Here is a 21,738-nt window from a genome sequence, read left to right as displayed (position 1 = left end):
AGAAATAATCAGGTCAGAACATGACAAGTTGCAATTAGAAAGAGTACTGATGTGCACCTGAAGTTCACTTGATGACCAGAGCATGGAACTGGAATGTGATAGATGATCACCTTACATTTGGAAACTTTTATTAACAGAGTATCACCTTCATTGCAGTGAAATATTGAAAGACATAGCAAATAGCAATTACCGGGGGAAAATACATAAAAATCACTACATCATATTTTCAGCTGAATGTTGAATCAAAACAATCAAGAAGCAGGCACAAGTCTTCATGATATTCTTTTACATTCCAAGCAGGAACCTGTACTGAACCACCTTCTACATCACACACAAGTCACAATTCCAATTTTATTTGTACTATAACTGCCTTAAATTTGACTTGAAAAATTCATTCCCTGGTAGAGCATCATGACTGAGGCCAACATTAATCGTACATCTCCAGTTGCTTTGAGAAGATAATTATGGTACGCCTCTTTAAACGGAATGGTTTATTAAACTATTTAAGGCAGCAATTACAAATCAACTACAATGTTGGACTGGAATCATGAAGGCCAGACTGAATAATGACAAGCAGGAGGCTGGAAGAACATGGCAAGCCAAGCAGCATCAGGAAGTGGAGAAGTCGATGTTTTGGGTATAACTCTTCAGGACTGAAGAAGGGTTCCACCCAAAACGTCAACTTCTCCACCTCCTGATGCTGCCTGGCTTGCTGTGTTCTTCCAGCCTCCTGCTTGTCTACTTTGGGTTCCAGCATTTGTAGTTTATTTTCAAGACTGAATATAGATAGCAGGATTCATTTCGTAAAAATATAATTGATTAGTTAAACCTATGCAACAATCCAACAGCTTCGACTGCCAGTTTTTACTCTCAGCTTTTCTTCAAAACATTAATTCAACATAGCTGCAATACTAAGCTCCAAAGGACAGCAGTAATGGATAATGCAGTCTGAGAACTAAATTACAGGTCTTTCAATAGCACTTAAATTTAGATAATCCCGTAAGCGATTACTATGATGTTCTACTACCAGACGTAAATCCCTTTCATTTGCTCCCATGTGTGCAGATTTTCTAGATAACACATTTGTTCCTACTTCGTCATAAACTATTATAAGCTTTAAGGAAAAAAAATGTAGGAAATCCTTTCTTAGTCTAACTGAAACGCTCATTTGCAAATGCACATTTCATGTTCATGAATTGCATAAATGTTTGAACTGCATTTTATGAAACTGCTTTCAAGATTTCTGATCAGAATTTTACAGCTATTTAACACAGTTTAAAAAGACAGTGCCATACTTTGGAAGTATATTGAGTTTGTTAGATTCTGGACACAGAAGAGGTGAATTACTCTCCACAAAATTTCTACCTCTAACATATTCTCATAGCCACAGTATTTATATGGTTAGCCCAGTTGAGTTTCTGGTCAAAGGTATCTGCCAGGATAATAATTGTACAGGATTCAGCATGGTAATGCTAATTGATGTTAAGGAAGTGGTCACTCCCAGACACGTATGCAGTCCAAATGGACATTGGTCAGGTCTTACTGCAAATGGATTCGGATTGCTTCAGTATCTGAATTAGAGCAAATATTTTCTTTCAACCCATTCCTGGTATGTGGACAACGATGCCCATCCTTGTTGTCATTGCTGTGGTCACAAGTAGGCCAGACCAGATAAAAGTATATATTTCATCATTTCATTCTCTACGGGACATTATTGAACTAGATAAATTAAGACAGCGATTACATGGTTACCATTATGTGAGCATTTCATTGGATATAATTTCACCATCTGCCGGAGAGTTTCAAACCCAAGTCTCCAGAACATTAGCCTAGGTTTCTGGTCAAACATGTGTTGAGAGTGTGCAGCTGGAAAAGCACAGCAGGTCATGCAGCATCCGAGGAGGAGAATCTACGTTTCGGGCCAGACCCCACCCACAGCTGCCAACCTCATAGCTCAGGAACCCCACATCATCCAAATCTACCTCCGACTCAAGATCCACAAGCCTGACTACCCCGGCCGAACTATCGTCTCAGCCTGCTCCTGTTCCACCGAACTCATCTCCACATACCTCAAAAACCTTCCAGCAACACACACTCAACTCTGATCTCCAGCATCTGCAGACCTCACGGTCTTCTAGTCAAATAGTCCAGTGACGTTACTACTACACCACCACCTAGTTCTGAACATTTCATAATCAGCAACAGACATCCCAACTTTCTGATGAAGCAACTGAAGAGAGTTGGGTCAAGGACACTGCCCTTAAGAACTCCAGCAGGTGATGTACCAGGACTGAGATAAATTGGCCTCTAACAACAACCATGACTATGCAAATAACAATGCAAAGAATTGCATATGCTCGAGATCTGAAACAAGCAAAAACAGGAAGAACAACATGGTTCTGAAGAAGGATTACTGGACTCAAAACTCTGTTGTTTCCACAGGTGCTACCCAACCTGATGAGTTTCACCAGCAATTTGTGTTTTTGTTCGTTTCACAACTATGCAGTCATGCTTAAACCATTGGTACTAGGCTTCACTAAAGTAAAGTGACAAATTACGTACATAATAAACATGAAATTACTACCTTCAGTTCTAATACTTGAGAGACCTCATTCTATAGTCTTAGGCACAAGGTCTAGGTTGGTATTCTCTACAGTATTGAGTGATTTGGAGGTCCCATCTTTCAGACAATGAAGTGAATCAATTGAGATTCTTATTATTCAGGCTACCCCCCAGGAGTGTGGTATACAGCAACAAAGCAGTTCTGTATTTTGTACTGGAATATTCACTATACCAACAGGCAGAAAACTGGGTCTTTGTTATGTCAAATTATCATTTGCGTAATGACAACACAGTAACTGTCTTTATTTCTTGGGAAGTGTAAAACAAGGGTCAAGATGACACCCATGATGGGAGTTTGGAGTCAAAATTACTGCAAACTCAATGATCCATGCTTGAGCCACTGACTCCCAAGTAACCTGTAGTACATACTAATATTTGCTGGGACACAGAATTAACAGTGGTGTTTTATTTTACTTATTTAACTTCATGTAAACCTGGAATTAAATGCCTAAAATAGTGAATGTAGTTGGAAAAGAAACAGATAATTCACTTGTGTCAGTGAAAGCTCAGTACAGTCGTATTATCAGCAATTTAATTATAATTATAAATTGTGAACAATTACTTACCTATTCTTTGTCTAGCCTTTTCCACAGTTATGTCCTTAATTGCAAAGCTCACGATGACATACATACAGCAACATCACCAATTTTCAAAATATTTAATCCTAGGAAGCAAGACTAAATTTTGGAACAGCATTATGAATTAATCCTCCAAATTGATAGCTGTATATTTCATTTTCTACAATATAAATAAACCACCAGTTTTTTTTAATATGGTGAACTGAACCAGAAAAGATGGAAAAGGATTTCCCTACTATTTAAATCACTAAGAAAGTATTAATTGCTATGAAGGCCCTTAACATTCCCATTGATAATTTGTCACACACTTCCATAGCCAAGGCTATATATGCCACAAAGCTGGAAGCAAATCTTTCATCACAGGTTAGTTTAATCCATTGTGCTGCCCTACATATGAAGCAGTTAGCAGCTGGATAGAGGATGAAAGGAAAACGTGGATCTGGAGTAGTTTAAAATAATCCTCCAATCCCAAATGACATGGACTATACACTTATTGTAGAAGAATCAATTCTATTGATTCTATCACCAACAACCTCAAAGCAAAGTCTAACAAGCAATCTATGCCATGCCGAGAATTTTTATTTTCAACATAGACTGAACTAAAACTACGAGTAGGCACTTTATCCAATTACATAAAGCATATTCCCCTCTCAAATTACTGTAGCAGAGAGACCTGCCAGGTCCAATCTCAGCACATTTTCTTATTCCAGCAGCACCTTTTAAAAATAAACTTAATTCTAGGAATGTTTATTATCTTTATTCTTGCATTTGGGTGTCCCTTGCAAGATCAGCATTTATTGCCCATCCATAATTGCCTTTTAATGGAGTAGCTTACTAGGCCATTTGAGACATCAATTAATAGTCAACCACATTGCTGATTATCTTGAGTCACATGTAAAACAGGATAGCAGATTTCCTTCCCTAAAGAACATTAGCGAATCTGATGAATTTTCCAAGACTCAATTATAGTGACGTGGTGGTCATTACGGTGACTAGGTCTGTTGTCCATATTTTTTTTAAACTAATTGATTTTAAATTTCATCAGCTGCTGTGGTGGCATTTGAACCCAAGTTCCCCAAAGCATTTTGGTCAGTGGCATATCCCCTATGCCATGAGCTCCTTAGTAGGGTCTGGTATCTGCTTGCAAAACTGATCACTGCAATTAAAAGGATGATTCTGGAGTAAGGAGCTGAAAAATATGTTGCTGGGAAAGCGCAGGTCAGGCAGCATCCAAGGAGCAGGAGAATCGACGTTTCGGGCATAAGCCCTTCTTCAGGAATGATTCTGGAGTAAGGATGATCACCAGCTCCTTTACTCAGCCATTAACCTTTTTTAAACCTCCCCATACCCCACCAACCTGATATCCAAATAGTAAATGGAGAACTTGTTCACCAACATTGAAGTGTTCCATTCAATTGCATCTGCCAAATACCCCCAGTCCTCCCTACTAATCTCATTTGGCTAAAACCATCAATTTAATCCTTACTACAATCTCCATTCCCTTGTCACTGAAAATCTCATTCGTAGGCAATATGTTAGTTGAAGCAAATTGTTAAAAATCTCAATAACCTTTTGGACCCTAACTACCAAATCAGCTGTGGCTCTCTTTCTTTGATTTGGTGGCAATCTTTAGCTGATTATACTTTCAAACAGACATAGGATTTGCCTTATGTTAAAAGGCGTAAGGGCTGGTGTTATAGGCATAATGTAAGAATGTTCAAGCTATGGCGGGTTGTAACAAACCAAAAAACAAATATTGCCTTAGATTCGTATTACTAATTGACATATAACGAAATATAGAAGAAATTAAACTCATTGGGTTTGAAAGAACTCAAGCAAGGATTTCTTAAGAGGTAGGTAGTAGAGGAAATGTAAATTAGATACACGATCCCATGCTAAACGTTAGACAGTAAAACAAGATAAAGATAGTAATGACGAGTTTCGCTCATGAATATAAATCCATCAATCTTATGGGTAAGCTAAAAGCCCGACATCGTCAACAGTTGACAATTTCCCCGCCCACCGCACCACATGAACGGGCAAGGAGGACCAAATTGATTTAATTTGTGAAGCACTGATCTTTGTCGTCCTTTACACTGTTTTGCTGTCTGTCCGGATGCTCTCGCGAACCTGCTTTCATCTCGCATATTTGGCTCCCTCCCACCCTAACGACACTGATTTTAATCCCTCCTGTTCTTTGAAGCGATTCGCCTCTGCAAGCTCGGCCTCATGACAAAAACAGCTGGGAGTGCGCACCACTTCGGGGGTAAATGAGTCCACAACAAAAATCCTCACTTGGATCACAACCCGCGCGTGTACGTGTCAATTAGGGTAAGCAATCGAAACACGCCAAGATTTAATCTGTAATGTACAAATATCCACGCGTTTCAACGTTGATAGACATTTTTTTAAAAAATCACTTAGCACCCAAACGCTATCAAGTCTGCTCGATCACTTTTTTCTATCCAAAAAGGTACAGGATTGCACAGATGGAGCGTCAGGGATGCAGGTTTGGAAGTAGTGATGGGGCGGGACGGTTTCTGCTCAGTTTGGAAGATCTAAACTCAGTGACGGAAGACGAGAACTTGGACTTGGCAAGTAGTGACAACGGCAATGATGAAAACAACGAACATGAAATCGAGCAAGAAGAGGACAATCTCCTCGGGTACTGGCAAAACATCGGCCGTGGGCATCAGGTGGTTGTGCCAAGAGGTAAGATACGCAAGCTGACACGAGTAGTTTCCGAATATATCAATAACTAATCAGATATTACTGTGGAAATTGATATTGAGAAAAAAAAGGGAGTTCTTCAAACCTTTAAATCTACTTTAAGTTGAAATGCCTCTCTCCCCTCAAACTCCAGCTGAGAGTTAACCATAAAGCATACTTATGTAATTGTTTCAGATCTGTAATATTTCATGGTTAATTGTTTCACACAATTAACAAAATCCCCTTGCTTGATTGTTGTTCGGTTATTTTCTTGCCCAGAATGAAAAAACGTGTTCGATTTAAATTAGAACTTACTGACCAATTAAAGAAAGAACTCGACTCATTTAAAATGTATATTAATTCTGTGCAAAATTAAAACTCGAGTTCAATTCTCTCCATCGCTTTTTCCTGCCCAGAACGTACACCAGATCCAACAATTTAGGTTAAAAATAGAAAAATGTTGCTATGATAGTTCTGTGAATTGTTTTGTTAAAAAATAAAACCAGCAAGAAATGAAGGAAAGCAGTCAGATTTTGCAACACATTAAAAAAAATTGTGACAACCGTATGTGACATCAGATTTTATAAAAGCAACCAACAGAATATCAAAAAACAAATCCTAGGCTGTTTAACAGTCAGCAGTGAAACAGTATTTGCCCAGCCCAACCCATCCACATAAGAAATAGAAAATGTCACCACATGGTTCATAAAAATTAAAGCTATTAGCACAGGAAAGTGGAACGATGCACCTCAATAAACCAATCGGACTTTCTTTTCCCCTGGTTTTGTAAGTGATGAAAATGCACTATTTCATTTGCTTATTTTTACAATCAGGTAAAATAATCATCTCAAACTGGCTTTAGAGATTAGGTAAAATATACATAAAGAATTTTCATAAATTATTTGCTGCCAGACAAGAAAGGTTCATATGAAATTATCCTATTACCATCATCTATACAAACTTTATATTCATACATAATTTTTTGGGAGAACGTAAATTCTTCCAATTTAACAGCAAATCAAACTGCTATAACTATCAACTGTTTCCTTGTCCTCTACAAACTGTTTTTGTACAATAGCATAGGATCAACTTCAGCAGATGATTAAGACATATTTATTAGTGGAGTTTCAAAGTAGCCCTGTACTTAACGTTTTGTATTCTCTGAATGAAGACATCACTGTCTCGGCCAGCAGTTATTGCCCAGAGGGCAGTTAAGAGTCAACAACACTGCTGTCGGCCAAACCAGGTAATGATGATAGTTTCATCCATAAAGTAGACGAATGAATTAGACTTTTTTCCCCTTACAAAGGATTCATGTTCATCATTAGACTATTCTAGAATTTTTAAAATCCCAGATTTTTATTGATTTAAAATTCCACAATATAACATGGCAGGATTTGAACCCAGGTCTGGTGGGATGCTGTGTGGTTGGGCCGAATGGCCTGTTTCCACACTGTAGGGATTCTATGAGAAGAGGGAGTTATTTTCCTTAGAATACAAAGTCAAGGGGACATTTAATAGTTTTTTAAAATTTGAGAATTTTGGATAACAAAAGAGAGGAAAATATTTCCAACTTTGAGAGGAAAGGAATCAGTAACAAGAGAATAGAGATTTAAGATAACTAGCCAAAGAACCAGGGGATAGCTGTGGAGATGTTTTAAATAATAAACTTATCCACTTACGGTACTTCCACCATCCTCTGAATTTGAAGAGACAATTTGCAACAGTTCCCCTAATTCTTCATTAATACCTTGCATGAATTTTTTTGATGTGTTTGCCATTCCTAAGTCTTCATTTTTTGTATCCCACCCTTGACTAGGTTCCTTATATTCTCTCTCAATTTATCAGTAATGAAACTGATAGATTTTCAAACAGCATGGAAGGTATATGATAATAAGGCAGAAAATGAAACTGAGTCAGAAGAAAAGTCATATTAGAACATAGACCGTTACAACGCAGTACAGGACCTTCGGCCCTCAATGTTGTATCAACCTGTGAAAATAATCTGATGCTCATCTAACCTACACCGTTCCATCATTATGCATATTAATGTCCAAAGCCCATTTAAATGCCCTTAACATCAGCGAGTCTACTACTGTTGCAGGCAGGCTGTTTCACACCCCTACTACAGAGTGAAAAAACTACTCCTAATATCTGTTCTAAATCTAACACCCCTCAATTTAAAGTTACGTCCTCTCATGTTAGCCTTCACCATCCAAGAAAAAAAGGCTCTCCATCGTCCATCCTATCTAACCCTCTCATTATCTTATACGTCTCAAATAAGTCATCTCTCAACCTTCTTCTCTCCAACAAAAACAGCTTCAGTTCCCTTACTCTTTCTTTGTAAGGCCTTCCTTCCATACCAGACAATATCCTAGTAAATATCCTCTGAACCCTTTCCAAAGATTCCACGTCCTTCCTATAATGCGGTGACCAGAACTGTATGCAGTACTCCAGGTGCAGCCTTACCAGTGTCTTGTACAGCTGAAGCATGACCTCTTGGATCTGAAACTCAATTCCCCCTACCAAAAAACGCCAACACACCTTATGCCTTCTTAATGACCCTATCAACCTGGGTGGCAACTTTCAGAAATTTATGCACTAGGACACAGATCTCTCTGTTCATCTACACTGCCAAGAATTTTACCATGAGCCCAGTACTCTACATTCCTGTTACTTCTTTGGAAGTGAACTATCTCATACTTCTCCACATTAAACTTCATGTGCCACTTCTCAGTCCAGCTCTGCATCTTATCTATGTCACTGTGTAACCCACAGCATCCTTCAGCACTATCCACAAACCTGCCTACCTTAGTGTCATCCGCAAATTTATAACCCATGCTTTTATGCCTACATCCAGATAATTTATAAAAATGACAAACCGCAGTGGCCTCAAAACAGATCCTTGCGGTAACTGAGCTCCAGGATGAACATTTCCCATCAATCACCACCCTCTGTCTTCTTTCAGCGAGCCAATTTCTAAGCCAAACCGCTAAATCACCTTCAAGCTCGAAACTCCGTATTTTGTGCAATATCCTACCGTGTGGAACCTTATCAAACACCTATTGAAGTCCACATTCACCACAACAACTGCTTTACCTTCATCCAACTGTTTTGTCATCTTATCACTCTGTCTTCTTTCAGCGAGCCAATTTCTAAGCCAAACCGCTAAATCACCTTCAAGCTCGAAACTCCGTATTTTGTGCAATATCCTACTGTGTGGAACCTTATTGAAGTCCACATACACCACAACAACTGCTTTACCTTCATCCAACTGTTTTGTCATCTTATCAAAGAACTCAATAAGGGTAGTGAAGCATGACCTACCCTTCACAAAACCATGTTGACTATCCCTAGTCAAATTCTTCCTTTCCAGATGATTATAGATCCTATCTCTCATAACCTTTTCCAACACCTTACCCACAACCAAAGTAAGGCTCACTGACCTATAATTACCATGGTTGTCCCGACTCCCCTTCTTAAACAAGGGAACAACATTTGCCAGTCTTCTGGCACTACTCGTGTCGACAATGGTGACAAAGATCAAAGCCAAAGGCTCTGCAATTTCCTCTCTGACTTCCCAGAGAATCAGAGGATAAATCCCATCCAGCTCAGGGTCTTATCTATTTTCAGATCTTTCAAAATTGCGAAAATCTCCTCTTTGTCACCCTCAATCACATCTAATCTTGTGGCCTGTATCTCCATATTCTCACTAACATTGCCCTTTCCTGATGTGAATACTGTTGAAAAGTATTCATTAAGTAGTTCCCTTACGTCCTCAGATTCCACACAACTCTCCACTACTATTCGTGATTGGCCCTAATCTTACTTTAGTCATTCTTTTATTCCTGACATACCTATAGAAGGCCTTAGGATTTTCCTTGATCCTATCTGCCAACTTCTCATGTCCCCTCCTGGCTCTTCTTAGCCCTCTTTAGATCTTTTCTGGCTAACTTATAACTCTGAAGCTCCCTAACTTAGCCTTCACGCCTCATCCTCACATAAGCCGCCATCTTCCTCTTGACAACTGCTTCAACTTCTTTAGTAAACCACAGCTCCCTCTCTCGACAATCTTGCAAACAATAGAGCAGGTTTGAAAGATTGATTGGTAGAAGAGGAGAAAAACAAATTATTTAAAAAAAGAGAAAGACTATTGGGTGTCCTGATACATGAATTAGCAAAAGTTAGCATTCAGAAGTGGAGCACGTAAATAGAATTAAACAGAATATGGCATTCATTGCAAAGGTGGGGAGGTTGGGCATTTGGAGTGTTAAAATCAGGAAGCCTTGTTACCGGTTCAGGGTGCTTATAAGACCATAACTGCACAATGTACAATTCTGGTCTCTTTATTTAACAAGAGATTTATTACTTTAGAGGAAGTTCAGCGAAGGTTCACTAGGTTGATTCCTGTAATAAAACGGTTTTTTTTATGAGCAAGGGATAATATCTTTATGAAGGTATTATGTAGAGGTGCCGGTGTAGAACTGGGGTGGACTAAGTTAAGGATAGGTTAGCTTTTGCTTATGTCAAGAGTCCTGAAGGGTTATGCCTAAAACATTAACTCTCTCGCTCCTCAGATGCTACCTGACCTGCTTTTTCCAGCACCATATTTAATGACTCTGACTCTGCAGTCCTCACTATCTCCTCTTTGCTTCAGTAAGTTTGGAAGAGGTGATCTTATTAAAACATACTGAATTTTGAATGTTTTGGCAAAATAGATGCTGAAGGATGTTTCCTGTCATGGAGAATCCAGAACTAGAGGGTTCAGTTTCAAAATAACTGATCTTCCGTTAAAGCAAGTGAAAAAGAATTCTGACTGTCATTAATCTTTGGAATTCTTAACCCTAGAGAACAGCGGAGGCTAGGCCATGAATATATTAAAGACCGAGCTGGGTAGATTTTTAATCTAAAAAGGGAATCAAGGAATCAACCCTGAAGGAAAGAGGAGTTGAGGCTGCAATTAGATTCAAAGTTTTATAGCCAAAGTAGTCATGTTTAAACCATTATTTGCTTTCATCTCTCAGACATGGCTGAACCAATTCAACAGATGTCAAGAAATAACCGATCTCATGACAGGGAACTGGTTCCATTTAAGACTACAGGTCATAAAAGGAAGGTAATAAATGATGAAGTCCTTTTATAAAGGGGTTAGCATTTTGTTTGAAGGTAGAGAACGTTATTTTTTTAAATCTTCATCCTGACTTGTGTCATCATCATGCTAGGTGAGATAGAATAAACCTCTATTAATGGTTAGAAGAGACAGGTAATGCAATGGAATAGTTACTTGAATTGTATGGTTGAGCTAGAAAAAAAATTACACTGTACAAAGACTATAAAATATAGTACTGTGTCCAAGATTGATGAACCAAAAGTATATGTGATATTTTTCTGTAAAAACAAAATTCATAATTCACTAATTAGACAAATAAGGACCATCAACACTTCTATTCAAAAGCTTTCCCCATTCCAAAGTAACCTGGGTTATGAATAACTTCTGAGTGATACCTTGTTGGTAAAGTGACAATTTGCATGAGGAGAATATCAGGAATTCCAATTAGAAGGGAAGTCTTGTTGGTAGAGTATCAGATAAGATAGTTTACTGTACAAATATTAACTCAAAAAGGTATCCAAGCGAGGCTCTACATTTAGTGATGGCAGGACAACACAGTGATTGTTTCAGTATATTAAATTAGTAATGCAGTGCTAAAATAACATGTGCAAGTTGTTTTGAAAGCTTCTAACATTTTGGTGAACCACAACATAAGACGCAATCCATTTTTACATCCCTATTTGCTCAAACCAAAGTTATCATGGTTGGCAGTAAACAATTTTTATTTGTGTGTTCTATTTTTTTAATTTACAGGCTGAAGAACTACTTTATGAAAAGCGTCAATATGAGAAAGCAAAATGGGCTTGTGTAAAACAGAATGAATCAAGCTATGAGCAGAGTACATGCCTCGGATTTATGAAATTAATGAAATACATCTGCCAACAAAACTCAGCAGGTGACTTTCAAAAATAACAATTCATGCTGCAGAAGAATAATACTAATGTAAATTTACAATGCTCAATGGAAGAACATGATGCTGTCATATTGTTATTTGCTGTAGTTATTTTGATTAACTGCCCTCCATCTGTGTAACCTCCAGAACGACTAGATATAATGTCGTAGATTACTTGGATTAATAAATTTCAAACTAAATCAATTACACTACTATCTTCAATGTATTATTCAGTGAAACTGTAAACAGATTTGTGGAAGACTTAAAAAGTATTCTATTTCTTTACTATCTGTTCTTTGCATAACTGAGAAAAACTTTAAACATGCACTGTTGAATAATGCACATTTCATAAACAGTATTTGTAATGAGTTTGCAGACGATATTAGCAATTACTTTTGTCTGTCCTGTTAAGTGGCTGCTAAAAAGCCATGACAAATTTTTTCAAATTTCCTAAGTAAAAAAAGAAATCAAAAAATAATCAGTTTTTCATTACTTTTTTTTGAATGATGACTAACACAAGAGCAGAGTTTATAATCTTCTGCCTAGTTATGCATTGCATTTGGGCCCAATAATCTACTGGTTTACCTTGTTTCTGCAGGTCTCTTCCTAGGAATGACACTGCCTGTCGTTACCATTGTGCACACCAACCAGACCAGAACAGAGCTCCAGCCTGAAGTAACCATAGCTTACTACCTGCCAGCACAATTTCAAAATCAGACACCTCAACCTTTTGATGCTGAAATTGCAATAGAGGAGTGGCCTGCTCACACTATATACACTAGGTAAATTGCATAATACAAAATTAAACAAAGTTCAGGGTACATAAACAGTTAGCCCATATTAAATGATGAGACTTGTGGAAAGGATCTATTTGATGACACCAATGCATTATTGATGATTGGCTAAATTAAGATTAGATAAATAGGGAAATATTGCTGCAAGTGTACAAGCATTGGGTGAAACCACACCTGGGCTATTGCCTACAGGTTGCATTGAGACAGTTCAGAGGAGGTTTCTAAGATTAATTCCAGAGGGAAGATGTTTGTTTGATGAAGAGAGATTGAGCACGTTAGGCCTATACCCTCTAGAGATTTAAGGAATGAGGAGAGATCTAACTGAGAAATAAAATATGCAAAAGGGGATTGACTGAGGAGACATAGAAAGGATATTTCTTCTTGGTGTGGGAATCTAGAACAAGAGCCAAGTTTTACGATAAGGGGTAGCAGATTTAAAACGGGAGGAGAAATTACTTCTCTCAAAGGATCATGGATCTATGGAATTCTCTACTCCAGAATGCAGTGGATGTGAGGACACTGATTAAATTTGAGGAGATAGACAGATTTTTCATTATTAATGTGTTGAAGGATTATGGTTAGTGGGTATGAGAGTGGAGATGAAGCAGAGATGAGATCAACCATGATTGTATTGAGTGGCAGAAGAGCTCAAGGGGTTGAATTCCTACTCCTACTCCTAGTTGTTACATTATGTTTGCTGACTGCACATGTATCACTGACAAAGCACATATTTCTAGAAGTCTGCATGCACAGCCTAAACAAAATAGAACTTGTTTTAAATAATCAGCTTAATATTATGCACACGTCAATAATTATTAGTGGTGCAAATGAACAGTTGGCAATCATTGGTGCATTGATGTCAAACAAAGATCCTATTGTGTAGCAGATTTTGTCACATGATATACTGTTTTATTAAAATTGCATTAACTTCTTTTAACTAGTAACTATCCTTGAGAGATATTGCTGCTAATGTACATTCTCCTTGGTGTCAACGAGCTCAGACTTGTGCAAACAGCCAAACCCCTCTCAAATTTGGTAAGGAACAGAGTTTCAGAATTACATGACAGAATATGATAAAGTGTTTTTTTTTAAGTCTATGGTAGCATTGCCATTTTTGAAAGGTCTTGCAGAAGGCAAATTAAACATGACCCAAGCAGAAATAAGCCAAAAAATCTAAACACAACAAAAAGCACAGACATTGAACAACCCAACTTATTGATAATATTGCAGCTAGCTGAATAGCTTTTTAAACTACTGAATATTTTTAAACAATAAACTGAATTGTTAATTTGAAACAATCATTCTGTTAACACTATAGATAGTATCAAATAGAAAGGTCACAACTCAGTGATTTGTTGACGAGGGACGAACTCACTCAAATAATTTGTCATTTACCTAAGTAATTGCTCATATTCTGAGGTTAGGTTTTGTCATGAAATAAAACCACTTCTAAGATAAGTCTTTTAAAATCCATTTAATACATGTTGAAATAAAAAAGAGTGTTTAACACTATATCTGGTAACACTGCGACTTGATTAACTACTGCATATATCAAATTCTTCTTTTCTCATTTAGAACATGCTTTTCTGACAAGCCATTCACAATTCCCCATCCTTTCCAATATTTTTTGTTCTCAATGTTTTTGTTCAGATTCTGAACAGTTATCCCAGGAAGATAATGAAAAATGGTTTATGTATCCAAGTGGGTTGCTGGGCCATTTCAGAAGGCAGTAAATTGGGACTACAGACTTGATGTGGTAGGGATAAGTGAACTAGTGTGTTTTTACAACAATGTGATAATTTTAATAATCAATTTTTAAAAACGGGCTCAGATTTCCTGAATTCAATTTTACAGTCTGGCATAGTGAGATCTGAACTCCAAGTCTGCTTTGCTGTTCCAGTTGCATAACTATGAAATTACTGTGCCCCAACATTGCCATTTTTAAGCTGGCAATGGGATGTTTATGGATACAGCCCAGAAACAAAGCTTCAAGTATCAAAGTCAAATGAGGAAACATCAAACAAGCTCCGCATCTTTCCACCTTCCAGAGGAAGAAAGTAGGTTGGGACAGAGGAACACAAAAGCCTGAGAAATTAACTAAGCTGGAGCAGTAACTCAGAAGGACACTTCTCTTCCCTCACCTACTCAGTCTAATCCCCAATAACTGACTCTTGATTTTGGTTTTAATGGTGTTTGGGGAAGTGCAGGTTCAATTTCTAACTCAGCAAGGAGGATGGGCGAGTGGAAAGGTGACATTTCTCCAACCAGGGCAACAATCATGTTATCAGCTAATATTTTAGGGTGGTCAGAGTAACAAGTACAATTGAAAGATTGTTTGGCTTACCTGATATTGAGGGGTTGGAAAAGGACAAATTACATTAACAGCACCTACAGTTATAACTGGTGCCAAATAGATAACACACTTAAGATAGGGTTTCGCAGACTATCACCTAGCATTACCCTATTTTTCTTAAACCACCTGTTATTACACACCGCTGTAGCACGTGGGACTTGAACTCAGGTCGCTCGGTCCAGGAGTGGGAACACTACCACTGCACCACAAGAGAGCCCTGATCTTATTTCACTGCTTGGTTGGGGTAGAGATAACACCATTAGGCTATGACTGGAGTGTTAATCCAGAGGCATATATAATGTTCTGGGGATGGGTCGGAATCCTGCCACAGGAGATGGCAGAAGTTGAATTCAATTTTTAAAAAAAAGCTGGAATTAAAAGTCTAACGATGACCATGAATCCATTGTTGATAGTCAGAAAAACCCATCTAGCTCACTAATGTCCTTTAAGGAAGGAAACTACCTTCCACACCAGGTCTGGCGTGTATGTGACACCAGACCCACAGCAAAGTGGTTGACTCTTAACTGCCCTCTGGGCAATTAGGGATGGGTAATAAATGCTGGCCGACAACACCACTCATACTGTGAATGAATGAAAAAAAGGAGCCCATAAGGCCACACCCACAATAAGTTTGAATTCCATGGCAGTCACTGCTGCCTTGGAACTCAACTGCAATATCATTTCTCACAATCCCTGGCCAATAGGTCAGGAAACTCTGATTTTAATGTGGGCTTTTTGATTAGAACAGCATGATATTGGAGTTTCTCATTTCTTTAAAGCTATCAAAATTTTTAATATAGTAAATAGATATATGTGTACAAAAAGACATGAATTGTAATTCGTTACAATAGACATTCAAACAAAACTTAGTAACTATCTGGGAAAATCATAATGCATTCTGGTGCTTTAAAAAGGTGTCAAACTTTGAAATTCATCAGAAAAGTAAACAAGAATCCTAATTGTTCATCATTTTCTGCTTGTGCAGACCCTTTAACGGCAACACCACTGAAGAGTCAATTCTCCAACAGATTAACCAATTAGGACAGCACCTAGACACTTCTGAGCAGTTCCTGCATGATACCTTCATCGTTGCTGTTTATAACAATCCTGCTGCTCCAAATCGACACAACGAAATCTGGTTTATTCATAGCCCTTGAGTAAATAAAAAAGGTCTGGTATGGAGCACAGACCTTGAACAGTGACTAATTTTGTGAAAATATGAAATTAATGTGCTAGCATGAGCGTAAACTCACATTGATAAAAATTCAAAATTGAACATGAAAAACATACCATTAAAATGATCAGATTGATACTGTACTAAATAAATCTAGTCAGTTGCGGTCAAAACTTTGCTGAAGACTTATAATTAATTACAGGGTGTCCTCTCAAAGTCATGGTTGCATTCCTGAAAATCATGCTGTCAGTTGGCTTTTTTTTAAAAAGGGATCTGCAACACCCTTCTTGCTGGCCGGCATCACCAATAGGATCTTCTCAGCACGTTGTTCAATAGGCTGTGATTCCTGGCTGGCTTCCCTGGTCCTCCTGCTGTGTAGCAGGTTATCAATTGCATCTGGGTTTGCTACTATTTCCTTCTCTCTCTCTATACATGGCTGGCCAGCACAAGAGGTCATACATCAGATTGTGGCATGCAGCTGGGGGGGAAAGAGTGTAAGGGATTGCTGGATTTTTGTATGGGCAGTGGGGTAACAGGCAATAACTGGGTAGTTCAGATGGAGTTTGTGGCTGTCCACTGTCATTCTGTTGGTTGTGTGCCACAGTATGCCAAGGGACCCTACTGCTTTGAGGGAAAAAGTGTGGAAACTGTCACATGACAGTGCCCAGCGCTCCACAGAATAGAGGCCTGCCAAGGTCAGACTGGGCCAATATAAGGGAGTGACTGGGAATGCTGTTATGTTTCAAAGTGTCTCAGTGGCTCCTGTGGGGATGTGGCTGAATGCCATTTGGCGTGGCAGGAACAGATAGCAGTCCTAACAGGCAAATTGAATCTAGTGGATTTTGAAAGCCTCAAACAGTCAGAAGCCAGGAAGTTGGAAACAGCCTCAAGTCAGAGAGGCAGACGTCACTCCAAAGTGGCATCAGTCAGGTCAGGTAAGCTACTGCTGTATGTACCATGAGCAAATTAATACCAAGCTATTGTGATGAAACTATCATGATGAATCCTAAATTGTTCCTGATTATGAAAACGTGTTCTTTTGAATAAAACAAATTGAAAAATGTACTTTATCATTTGGATTAAGAACAGAAGAAAACTGTTTCAAAAAAAGCTAAAGTGATTCTCTGTTTAAATCTCAAAGTTATAGATTAGTCACAACAATTTAACGACTATTCTATGCATTTCACTGTAGGTGACTGTAAAAAGAATAAAATAGATGTCATTTAAGTTTTATTTAAAGTTTTTAGCAAAATAAATGTGTTTATAACTGCCTTTCAAGGTCAAACCAGGGAAGTGTTTAAAAGAATATAACCTTTAGCTTTCTTGCACAAAAGTCAGCAGCATTTGCTGTTTTGCACATCATCTATTATCACTAGATGCATTTTTATAAAATCATTCACTTGGGTAAGCATTGAAACTAGGAGTAACAGTAGACCATTCAGTGCTTTGAACATGTTGTGCTACTCAGTCTGATCATGGCTGATCCTCTATCATAATGCTATATTCCTGCTTGATGCTTTTAAATCTAAAGATTTGACCATCACTATGTGAATATATTCAGATTTCCGTGGTAGAGAATTCAACAGATTTATCAGCTTTTGACTGAAAAAAGTTTCCTCATCGCAGTTCTAAACAGTCTACCCTGCACCGCCCCCCCCCCCCCCCAAATATCTTGAGATCATATCCCCCGGTTCTAGACTTTCCAATCAGGGAAAACATCCTCCCTCCATCTAATCTGTCCTGTACTTCTGAAATCATTTATTGTAATCAGATCCCCTTCCCAGTTTCTAAAATCTAGTGAATACAGGTCCGATTGAAAAAGTTTCTCCTCTTACAGCCTGCCATTCAGAGTATCAGCTGAGTGAACTTCCTTTGCATTCCATCTATGACCAGTATATTCTTATAAATAGGGAGAGTAAAACAGCATACAATACTGTAGGTGTGGTCTCACCATAACCCTATATGACTGCAGTAAACATACCTACTTCTGAACTCAAATCCTCTTGCAACGAAGACTAAACACTATTTGTTTTCCTAATTGCTCGTTCCTCAAGGACACCCAGATCCCTTTGCATATCCACACTTTACAATATATCATTTAAATAATATTCTGTTTTTCACATCAAAGTGTATAACTTAGCATTTGGCAACATTGTACTGCATCTGCCATGTGTCTGCCCATTCACTCAACTTGTCTAAATCTTTCTTTGGTGCCTCCTCCCAACCCCAAACAGTCTTGAGTAATCAGGAAATCCATTTTCCTCATCCCCAGTCATCTATATATGAGAAAGTCTATAGCCTTTAAACATTTAGACTAAAACGTAATGCTGAATTATAGAATACAATTTACTGCATTAGAAAATAGGCAGGCAGGAAGGCTCAGAAAAAGAGGGGAACTCAAGGAATGCAGAAGATAGGGACATCTGGGCTCACCAAGTGATAACGGGATGCTGTAAGGCAATTAAGAACATTTGCCTTAGCATCAGTGAATCTGCGTGAACACAACACCAAGTGATAACACTCACAGCCATTCCCTTGTGAAATTAATGACCGTGTTTGATTCTGACCCTGAAACAAAACTCAGTACTATTAAAACCTTTGTAATTAATCGTCAGATGCTGTCAGTTATAATGGATTCTTATTACCCCTTGCAAACAGGGCAGACGCAGAGAGAAAAAAAATCTTTGCTGTTACAAGACCCTGACTTGAGGATTCAAAAGGATACTAGAGAAAGGGACTTTTTTCGTGCTGAGGCTGTTGGAGCCAGTAGAAAATTAACTCTTAGTGCTCACCTGCTATGGAGTGAATTTAATTGCATTTTGGGACTTTATGATGATATTGAGTAACCATTACTGGTTATTAAATACAAATCTGTAAAAGGTAATATTGATGAAACTTTAATTTACTTGCTGTTCTTGCAGTCCACTCTACAGACCGCCCCACTGTCAATTCTAACTATTCAGATCTTATGTCTTATTTGAATTTGAATCACAACCCTGAAAAGGAAACATATTTAATTCAAAGACTAATGAATCAGTTTAAATACAACCTTATTGTAACATTTCAGCCTCAGGTACAGAATGATTTCAGTGATCTCTCATTGTCTGCTCCTAGCTTTAAAAAAATAGTCATTCTAAGCCTAACATTGAAGAGATTCTCATATAACCTGTCAGGAACCCATTTTATGGTAAAAAGTTTACCCTCCTTGCTAAGAAGCCATTTTGTAAAATAATTGTATCAGACATGTGAGCTGTGTAAGTTTACATTATGACCTCTCCAATTAGCTCAGACTGGTGCCTCTTTATGATAGAAGCTTATCTCACTGGCAGGCACCTAACTCGGTTGGATATGCTTTTTCCACGTGATGAATGGCTTAGGGCCTGAAGGAGTGATTAGTCAAGCATACACAGACCTGTCAATTAACTTTTCTTCCTTATGAATTATTGTCATTCATTGTTGTCTGTCTAATTAAGAACATGCAATGTTTTTTAAACTTTTGCATAAAGGAAGCCACTTTGTATCAGTATATCAGAGTAGCCTGCTGGGGCACTTGAAGAGCTGGTATCTTATTCTCCTAGGTTATTAGAACCTAGTTAGTTTAGCTTATAGGTATCAGTGTTATGTTGTAACAGTGACGCTATTGGTAAACAAAGGGATGACTAAAAGTAAACTAATCTGTCTGTAAGAGGGTTTTTTATTCCAGACTTCCAAAGATCGCCGGGACGAACCTAGAGAGAGGCTTACAGGTCTGAGTCCATAAGGGATTCCCTGGGCCATCTCAAATCTGTACTCTTAACAGCTATACCACAAATAGCAGAGGACCAAGCACTGATCCTGTAATTCTCCACAAGTCACACTGCCTACCACTCAAATATATTACCACCTATACTTTAATGCTGCCCACGAACCCCTTTTTGAAATGCCTTCTGAAAATCTAAATAAATCCATTGGCTCGCCTTTATTTATTCTATTTACATCCCCAAAAACTTGATTTGTGAAATATCATTTGTCTTTCATCAACCTATGTTGGCTTTGTCTAATCCCATTAATGCTTTTCAAATGCATTATTTTCACATCTAGCATTTCCCCAATTTCTGATGGTATGGACCAGACCAAACCAAACCCCCCCCCCCACCCCCAAAATATTAATAAGATAGCCTAGACCCTAACTTTTCCTTACTTTAAAGGCAAGTGTAAGTTCTGAATGCAATTCGATTAGTCAAACTACCAGTTGAAGCACAGAACACAATTTATTCATGCACATGTAAAAGACAAAAAAAGGAGAAATTAAACAGCAACTCTGTTGGAAAACTTAACAGAATAATAAATTATCTAACTAAATAGTAACTGTTCCAAAATAGTAACATCACATAAACACACCTTTGGCAAGGGCAAATTCAGTAGAACAGATGGTTTCACATACAATTCTAGCAGCAGGAAGAAAATGCCAAGCTTTTAGCTGTAACAGAGAGGGGTAAAGTAGCTTCCATATTCAGCTTCAAGATCCCAGCAACAACTGGAAAACTTAAACTTAAAATCCTGGGTCTGTGGGAGCTTGACTCCTACCATTCAGGCTGTTTCTATTATTCCAACTTTAAAAAGACACTACAAGGCCCCAAACTGTTTACTTTATTGGCTCCATATAGATTGCACAGCACCTCTCTCCCATAGTATCAACCATCATATCGTCACAGTATCATCACATGATCTTAGGACTTTACTTCTCAGTTCTCCCTCTTCCTCCCTTTTCAAATAACAGGGTTACATTTGTCACCTTCCAATCTGTAGGAACTGCTCCAGTTCATGGAATATTGGACTAATATTCCAAGGGCCACTTCAGTTTCAGTCAACTTATGATTTTCCTTTTTTAAAATTATTAATGTTTCCAAATATCAATGAAGACAAATAAAACCTAGTTTGAAACACTAACGATCCACCAGTTTTGAAGATTCCACCAGAAGCAAAAGTCATGGTATTTAGTTGATATCTTGCTTCTTTACTTGGTAAAACTACAATGTGTTAACAGTAATAACAGGTTCATCTTGATTTAAAATTGAAACATATTGTTTTACACTTGAACTATTTGTGCATTAGAAGATGTAGTAAAACTAAATAGCTGTAAACATGTAAACTGCAAAGATGTAATCTGTAAAGCATGCTAATGTGTAAATAAACTGAAATGAAATCAAAAAGTGGTTTAATGTCATGTTAAGATTATATCCTCAATAGCTTCAAAGTGTGTTTCAGTCACTTTCAGATAGATTAGCTAGTAAATATGCCACCAGGAAGCTGAAGGGCTGTGACAGGTTTACAGATCGCATCAAGTGTAGCATTTCAGGTCAGGTTTTTGGCAAAAATAATACCTATTATTCACAATCCAAATAGCTATCCAGAAAACTTGTTAAAATTTTATAGCTAGTGAGGACTGAGGCTCACTTGTGACAGAATCAAATTGTGAGATTAGATTAGATTAGATTAATTACAGTGTGGAAACAGGCCCTTCGGC

At 38.0% G+C, this 21,738-nt stretch overlaps 2 protein-coding genes across 10 annotated transcripts in view; one reads left to right on the top strand and one right to left on the bottom strand.

The window, feature by feature from the left end:
• Positions 1-21,738, bottom strand: part of fancm (FA complementation group M) — a 172,992-nt gene that overhangs the window by 129,590 nt on the left and 21,664 nt on the right. The window contains exon 1 of one of the 8 annotated variants that reach the window (XM_043697327.1): positions 3,189-3,348. The exons of the other annotated variants lie outside the window; for them this stretch is intronic. The gene's annotated coding sequence lies outside the window, so the exon portion shown is untranslated. Of the gene's footprint in view, positions 1-3,188; positions 3,349-21,738 lie in introns of those variants that run through there. 8 annotated transcript variants of the gene reach the window in all.
• Positions 5,210-16,631, top strand: soul3 (heme-binding protein soul3). 2 transcript variants are annotated; one of them, XM_043697334.1, is made up of 6 exons: positions 5,210-5,531; positions 5,674-5,912; positions 10,934-11,025; positions 11,773-11,914; positions 12,510-12,693; positions 16,044-16,631. In XM_043697334.1, exons 2-6 carry the CDS (start codon positions 5,690-5,692, stop codon positions 16,213-16,215), a joined length of 813 nt encoding a protein of 270 aa, XP_043553269.1. In that variant the 5' UTR covers positions 5,210-5,531; positions 5,674-5,689; the 3' UTR covers positions 16,216-16,631. The 2 variants fall into 2 exon arrangements, with proteins under 2 accessions (XP_043553269.1, XP_043553270.1); XM_043697335.1 differs by lacking the exon at positions 16,044-16,631 and adding an exon at positions 14,560-15,401 and having other exon boundaries at positions 5,213-5,531.

The sequence above is a fragment of the Chiloscyllium plagiosum genome, chromosome 10, assembly GCF_004010195.1.
Source record: "Chiloscyllium plagiosum isolate BGI_BamShark_2017 chromosome 10, ASM401019v2, whole genome shotgun sequence".
Taxonomy (NCBI): Eukaryota; Metazoa; Chordata; class Chondrichthyes; order Orectolobiformes; family Hemiscylliidae; genus Chiloscyllium; species Chiloscyllium plagiosum.
The sequence above is the reverse complement of the archived record's forward strand: the minus strand, read 5'-3'. Positions and strand labels throughout refer to the sequence as shown.

Coding starts and splice junctions, on each gene's coding strand:
- soul3 (XM_043697334.1), top strand. CDS start 5,690: ATGGAGCGTCAGGGATGCAGGTTTGGAAGTAGTGATGGGGCGGGACGG. Junction 11,026..11,772: donor CTACAGGTCATAAAAGGAAG/GTAATAAATGAT, acceptor TTTAATTTACAG/GCTGAAGAACTACTTTATGA. Junction 11,915..12,509: donor CTGCCAACAAAACTCAGCAG/GTGACTTTCAAA, acceptor TTGTTTCTGCAG/GTCTCTTCCTAGGAATGACA.